At 41.6% G+C, this 7,900-nt stretch overlaps 1 protein-coding gene across 1 annotated transcript in view; it reads right to left on the bottom strand.

Annotated features, from left to right (window-relative positions):
- The window catches only part of ERCC8 (ERCC excision repair 8, CSA ubiquitin ligase complex subunit), a 111,089-nt gene extending 106,828 nt beyond the window's left edge, over positions 1-4,261 (bottom strand). Inside the window, exon 1 of the mRNA XM_007957692.2 lies at positions 4,185-4,261. Coding sequence (XP_007955883.1) covers positions 4,185-4,261 — 77 coding nt within the window. The remainder of the gene's footprint in view (positions 1-4,184) is intronic.
- Between the last annotated feature and the right edge of the window lie 3,639 nt (positions 4,262-7,900).

Below are 7,900 nucleotides of genomic sequence, written 5' to 3'. Positions count from 1 at the left end.
CGTTATGCGGTGTTTTGCAGATTCTACATTATTCTTTAGCGTTGCATAGTATTCCATTGTGTGAATGTACCAAAGTTTGGTTATCCATTCCTCAGTTGTTAAATTCCCTTAAGTGTTTCTTAAAGAACAGTTGGTAATACAAAATGGTTCAACTCAATGATTAAGTATATTGAAATAAAATCAATCATATATATATATAAAGACATACAATTAACAAATACTCTTACAAACTTGAATAGAATCTCTGATACTTCATCTAAGCTATCATTATCATGGTCAGGATATTAATATTAAATTATACATAAAAAGTGCTAATTTACAATGGTTAGGACACAGTAAGGCGCTCTGGTGGCATAATGCCTAATACACTTGACTGCTAATCAGAAGGTTGGTGGTTCAAACCCAACAGCCACTCCTCGGAAGGAAAACTGGGCAATCTACTTCTGTGGAGACACTGCCTCGGAAACCCAAGGAGGGATCGCTATGAGTCAGAGACAACTCGATGGCACAAAGCAATAACAACACATAGTAGTGTGCTAATGAATGTTATTAGAATTTGTCTTAGTCTGTTGGATGTTATTACAATGTACATTAACTTAACCAGAGTAAGGAGTAAATGGGTGGTGTAAAAGTTAAGTACCTGACTATCAGCCAAAAGATTGGTAGTTCAAACCCATCCTGAGACAGGCTTGCCATTCTGCGTCTCAAAAGTCATAGCCTTGAAAACCCTATGGAGTTGTTTCTGGTATACACACTCAGGTTCAGTATGAGTCAGAATTGACTCAATGGCAACTAATAGCAACAACCAAATAATATTTGAACTCATTGCTGATCAAAAAGGTTCTTACTTACATGAAATTATTTTTGGCCTGTCAAATTATCATAGTTTTGTTTTTTTTTTAATAACAATGCACAGCACTAGAAAAGGTACAAACGAAATTTTCACACACTGACAGTAGCAGTACAAATAAACTTTTTGGACATCATTTTAGCACTATCATGTGTCCAATTTAAAAATACTCAGGGCCTTTTGTCTTCTGAAAGATAGTTTAGTCTTATGTTCAAATAGCTAAGCTAATACTTATTAGCTATCTCATATTGATCAGTAAATAGTAACTGCTGTTGTTGTTAGGTGCCGTCAAGTTGACTTCAACTCATAGTCACCCGATGTACAACAGAACGAAACACTGCCTGGTCCCGTGCTAGCCTCACTATTCTTGCTATACCAGAGCCTATCATTGCAGCCACTGTGTCAATCCATCTTGTCGAGGGCCTTCCCCTTTCTTGCTGACCCTCCACTTTACCAAGTATGATATCCTTCTCCAGGGAATGGTCTCATTTACATGACCAAACTAAGCAAGACGAAGTCTGGCCATTTTTGCTTCCAAGGAGCATTCTGGCTGCACTTCTTCTAGGACAGATTTGTTCATTCTTTTGGCAGTCTATGGTACTTTCAGTATTCTTTGCCAAGACCACAGCTCAAAAGCATCAACTCTTTCTTCAGTCTTCCTTGTTCACTGTCCAGCTCTCATATGCATAAAAGGTGACTGAAAATACCATGGTTTGGGTTTGGCGTACCTTAGACTTCAAGGAGACATCTTTGCCCTTCAGCAATTTAAAGAGGTCTTTTGTAACAGATTTGCCGTGTAATACATTGTCTGATGTCTTGACTGCTGTTTCCACTGGTGTTGATTGTGGAACCAAGTAAAATGAAATCTTTGACAACTTCAATCTTTTCTTCATTTATTGTGATGTTGCTTACTGGTCCAGTTGTGAAGATTTTTGTTTTCTTTATGTTGTGGTATAATCCATACTGCAGAATGTAGCCTTTAATCTTCATCATAAGTTTCAAGTCATCCTTACTTTAAGCAAGCAAAGTTGTGTCATCTGAGTATTGCAGGTTGTTAATGTCTTCTTCCAATCCTGACTCCATGTTCTTGTTCATAAAGTCCAGCTTCTCGGATTATTTGTTTAGCATGTAGATTGAATAAGTATGGTGAAAGGATACAACTCTGACACATTCCCTTCCTGATTTTAAACCATGCAGTATCCCCTTGTTCTGTTCGAATGATAGCCTCCTGGCCTATGTGTAGGTTCCTGATAAGCACAATCAAGTGTTCTGGAATTCCCATGCTCAATGTTATCTTTAATTTGTTATGATCTATACAATCAAATGCTTTTACATAGTCAATAAAGCACAAGTACATCTTTCTGGTGCTCTTTGCTTTCAGGCAAGATCCATCTAGCATCAGCAGTGATATCCTTCATTCCATGTCGTCTTCTGAATCCAGCTTGCATTTCTGGAAGTTCTCTGTCAATTCACTGACATCGTAATAAGTGGTAATAGTAAGTACAATAAGTGGGTAAGCCAAGTGGTGTAGGTAGGTTTCTTATATTTGCCAAAGGTCACACACTAGGCTATATTTGAACTAGGATATTGTTTCTTTAGATAACTATGCTGTTCTGCATTGCTGAGCTTCAATGTTTTCGTCAGAAAATAACTGCTCTACAATTTTTCTATTGAAATTCTCCTTTCTTCTTAAACAGAGTTTTCCATTTCATGATTTTTCAAATGACAACAGGAACAGGTGCTTTTTGTGACAAGTAAAACATTATCAAACAAATATGTAAACAGGATAAGGTAATCATCCCATCCATCAACACTCTTCTCCCAACAGTGAGAAACACAGTTTTTATTATCCTTAACATACTACCCTGGCTACTCCTTTTTAGTTCACTTGAAGTCTCTTCTTCTGCCTAACCTTAAATGTTGTTATTTCTCAGGCTTTGTCACTGAATAGCTTCTCTTCTTATTCTACAAATAATACCTGGATAATTTCATCTCCTCTTCATGAGTTTATGCATCATATTACATTAAGGATGTTTAAATTTCTCCTGAACACCAAACTTATACATATGCACCTGTGCCCTCCACTCTGCAACTAAGTGTCCGGACAGGTAAAATTGATTCTTCAAAATCAATGCTAACAATATTAAAGTTGTCATGTTTACTCATGCAAAATATGCTGTATCTGTGGAAAACCCAAACTTAGAGAATGTCACCATGACTCACACTGTTATACAAGCCATGTATCTGAGAATCATCATTCACTTCATTCAATCAATTTCAATTTCCATGGCCAGCTGACCTATTTCTTAAATATTTTTCAAGTCTTTCCACTCACTTCATTTCCATTGCCACCTCCCTGGCTCAGAATTCCAACTGTCTCCTGGATAACTTCAACAGCAACAGTTACCTAACTTGGCTACTAGTCTGGCTCTCAACTTCCATACATTCTCCAAGCAGAGAGCAAAATGCAATAATAGTTATCATCTTATTTTACCTACATACTTCTTAACTTCCTCATGTAGTTTCTGCCTACTTTTTCAGTCTCATCTCTCATTAATAGCTCCTGCTATCCAGGGGAAAAAAAAAAAAAAACAAACTCACTGCCATCAAGCAGATTCTGCGATTTTGACTCATAGCGATGCCCTTTGGGTTTCCGGGGCGGTAAATCTTTAAGGAAGTAGATTGCCCACTCGTCCTTCCGCGGAGGGCTGGCGGGTTTGAACGACCAACCTTCTGGTTAGCAGTCAAATGCCTTAGGCACTATGCCACCAGAGCTCCTTTCTCTCTGCTCACGCTGAATTTTGTTCAATTCCTGATGCATGCTTTCTCTTTAAATACTTCCTGGATACAAAGCTCATGAAATGTGTTGCCTGAATGAATGAATCCTTGCAGAATAGTTATTTCTTGGGGAAAAAAAATGAAGGAATGAAGTAAAAACAAAAAGCATCCTCATTTAGATTCATAGTGCCGAGGTTGTTTGTACCCTCATTCACCTCGTTTTTGTAAATTGTCCTCGAGCATATGATGGCTACTTTCAGAAGCAGATCGCCAGGCCTAACTATCGAGGTGTCTCTGGTGGGTTCAAATCTTCAAACTTGGCCAGTAGTGAGCGCTTAACCGTTTGCGCCACCCAGGGATGCACCCACGTGCCTACAAGCTATTACATTCTACATAAAAGATACTCCATTTTCGGAAGTCACAGAGCTGAAGCAGAGCGCAAAGTCGAGTATGGGGGGGAAAAAGGGATAGTAGGACATTAAAGTGTGCAGTAAGACACAACCACGAGTCCGAACTCTAACTGGCCTGTTGGAGAAAAAAGTTAGGTATTCTTTACCTCCGTGTGGACTCCTCTCGTCGAAGGTGAAGAGGGTCGTCTAAACCGGTTTGTCGCGCCCATAAAAATCCAAGCATCCCGTTCCCCTTCACCCAGTAAACCACTGGACGCCGCCATGACAAAGCGTGGAGGCGGGTGTTGCAACAACTGAATCTTCCATTGGCCCAGCGGTGAATCCATCCGACCAATAGTCAGCACCGTTACTCAAGGGAACAGGCATAGAGGCGGGCTGGACTCTCGCTGGGGATGGGGGCGGGGTCTGCGACTGGGGCCCTCTTCTGTCTGGGGCGTTGTATACACAGCTGCATGTTGGCTAGAAGCTAGGCAGGCAGCATGGGTTGGTCTCAGCATCTGTTTCGTTCCTTGCGGAGAGTATTGTCAAAGGAAGTGAAACAACACGTGGGCACGGACCAGTTCGGGAACAACTACTACTATATCCCGGAGTACAAGAATTGGAGAGGTGAGACTGGAACTAGGGCAGCGGTTGCGTGCTCAGTACATGAGGGAAAAGTGAGAGCGACTCGTACACTAAAGCCATGTGTGAGACTTAAGATGTTACCTGGAGAAAGATCCAGAGTTTATTTCCCCGCCGTCCTCTTTACTCTGGAGTCCAAGTCTTGCCTCAGTCTGGGTAGCTTGTTGTGTGTGGTGGAGCCGACCTGACTCATAGCGACCCCTCCTTGGCTTTCCGAGTCGGTGGATCACTACGGAAGTAGAGTGCCCAACCTTCCTTCCAAGGAGTGGCTGGTGGGTTTGAACCGCAAGCCTTCTGGTTAGCAGTCAAATCCCTTAGGCACCAAGGTGGTGGTGGTGGTTGTTGTTATGTGCCGTTGAGTCGGCCCCGACTCACAGCGACCCCAAGGTAGAAGAGGCTTTAGGCTCTTTTAGTTGAGTGCACGCCGCAGCTCGGCTCTGCGGCATAGCCTCATGTCTGTCCCTGTGTTTCAGCGCCTTCCCGGGTCGCGCTCCGCGGCGGCGGCAGGCGCTACACACAGTCCTTCCCTCCCAGCGCAGCATTCCATGCCTGTGGCGAAACCGTCAATTTTAGCCTTAACGCCATAGACCAAAACAAAGCGTCGGAGATCATTGACCAAAGGTGGCTCAGAAGGCAGAAAAGTGGAGTTTTGAGTTTCTGTGCCCTCTTTGAGGAGCTCTGGTCGCGCAATGGTTAAAGCATTGGGCTACTACCCCAAAAGATTCGATCCCACCAGCCGCTCCGCGGGAGAAAGATTTACAGCCTTGGAAACCCTCTGTGACAGTTCAGCTCTGTCCTATATGGTCGCTATGAGTCTGAATCGACTTGATGGCAGTGGGCTTGTTTTTTTTTTTTTTTTTAAATTGTGCCGCGCTTGCGACGCAGGGCTGAGTGGTGTAATTGAGGGGGTGAGTCTTCCACGCCTCCGGTTTCACCTTTCTTAATGTTTATACTTCTCAAGGGCACCTTCCTTACAACCAAAACTCGGAATCAAACGTAGGTCCATGCACCCCGAGAGTGCGAAACGAGGTCCCTACAAGGCTCCGAGTTTTCTTTCCTACCAGTTTGCATTCCAAGACGCCGTTGAGCGAAATTTAAAGTCCACGGGTCTGGAATGGTGTTTCTGCGTAGGATTTCTCAAGACATGAGGCGGATTGTTTTGGGAGTTAGGTCTTCCTGTCCATTGCTATAGCACCACCTAACATCCATCCTGACCTCTTGTGTGTTGTTCCATGATCCCAGTGAAGACAATCTCAAGCTCTGGGTTTGGACTGGCTTGGGTTAGAATCTCACCTAATGGGTGAGGGATCACGGGCAAGGTATTTGCGCCCCTCAAGTGTCTGTATTCTCACTTGAAAGCTACCCCTGATAATAATGGCGCTCATATTGAGGAGCTCCAAACCCTTTCCAAAACTGTGTATCATTCATTTACAATAACTCCTGGCAAAGGGAACACTCACTGTTTCCTCGTACAGCACATATAAACTGTATGCTATGATTTAGCACTCAGATTATTTTGCCTAGGGTTTTTCTGTAACTTACTTGAACACATTAGGCTTGTTTACTCAATGAACTTCTGTACTCTGGCAGGGCAGGGAATAGTCTTTAAAAAAAACAAAAAAGCTCACAAAGAACTAGGATAGTGGTTAATTGTTTTGTGACAAGATTACAAGCAGAGGGAGAGATATTTCTTTCCCATAAGCTATCAGTAACTAAAAACAATGCAAAATGTTATATTGATTTTTTTATTGAAATATGATTTATGTGTGAATACACACTCTTTGGAGAATAATTTTATGATTTTTGTCAATGCACGGATTTATGTAATTGTCTCTGTAATCAAGATACCGAGCAGTTCTATGACACCAAAAATTCCCTGGTGCCCCATAGTAATGATTCTCCACCTCATGCACAACCTGGTCTGTTTTCTACCCCTATAGTTTTGCCTTTTCCAGAATATCACATAAATGGAATCATACAGCATGTATATTTTTGAGTCTGGTTTATTACATGCTGTAAAATATATGGTAACATCACAAGCTAATGTAGTTGAGATTGATCCATGTATCAGTGTTTCATTCTTTTTTTTATTGCTAAGTACTGTTGTGTTGCATTGTACTATATTCCATTGTATGAGTTGACCATAGTTGATTTATCCATCCAACACCTGAAGGACATTGTTTTTGGTGATTGTCGGGAAATGTATTGTAAACATTCCTGTATGTGTTTTTGTTTCTCAAGTTTTTATTTCTGTTGGGTAAAATACCTAGGCTACTACCCATCTCTCAGTTTGTGAGACTGTGGTGGCTTGTATGTTACTATGGTGCTGGAAGCTATGCCACCAATATTTCAAATACCAATAAGGTCATCCACAGACAGGTTGAAATGACAGATTTCAGCAGAGCTTCCAGACTAAGACAGACTGGGAAGAAAGGCTTGGTAATCTACTTCCAAAAGTAAGCCAGTGAAGTACTATGGATCATAACTGAATATTGTCCCATATAGTGTTGGAAATTGAGCTTCCTAGGTTGGAAAAACCAAAAATCACAAAACAAAAACAGAACACAGCTACTGCCATCGAGTTGATTCCAACTCATAGTGACTGTGTGACAGAGTAGAACTGTCCCATAGGGTTTCCAAGACTAAATCTTTATGGAAGCAGATTGTGACATCGTTCTCCCACCGAGTGGCTAGTGGGTTTGTACTTCTCACCTTTTGTTTACCAGCTAAGTGCTTTGACAACTGTACCACCAAGGCTTCTTCCTAGGTTGAAAGGCATTCAAAATATACAGAAGCCACAACAGTGGGCTTGAACATATCATCAATTATGAAGATGGCACACGTACCCATTGCCGTTGAGTTGATTTAGACTCATAGTGACCCTATAGAAGAGGATATAACTGTCCCACAGTGTTCTAAGGTTCTAGTCTTTACAAAAGCAGACTGCCAGATCTTTCTCCTGTGGAGCAGCTTGTGGGTTCAAACTACCAATCTTTGGGTTAACAGATGAGCACTAAATCACTGCACCCCCAGGGTTCTTGAAGATGTCACAGGAATGGACATGTTTTGTTCTGTTTGTACATGGAGTCACCATGAATTGGAGCTGACTTGACAGCTGTAACAGCAATAAATACCTAGAAGTAAGATTGCTGGGTTGTGTGATAAATGTATATTTAAATTTATAAGAAATTATCAAACTGTTTTCCAAAGTAGCTACACCATTTTGCGTTCCTGTCAGCAG

This window comes from Orycteropus afer, unplaced genomic scaffold, assembly GCF_000298275.1.
Source record: "Orycteropus afer afer isolate SDZICR_OR568_19922 unplaced genomic scaffold, OryAfe1.0 scaffold00778, whole genome shotgun sequence".
Lineage (NCBI taxonomy): Eukaryota > Metazoa > Chordata > Mammalia > Tubulidentata > Orycteropodidae > Orycteropus > Orycteropus afer.
This window is presented reverse-complemented; position numbering and strand designations above follow the sequence as displayed.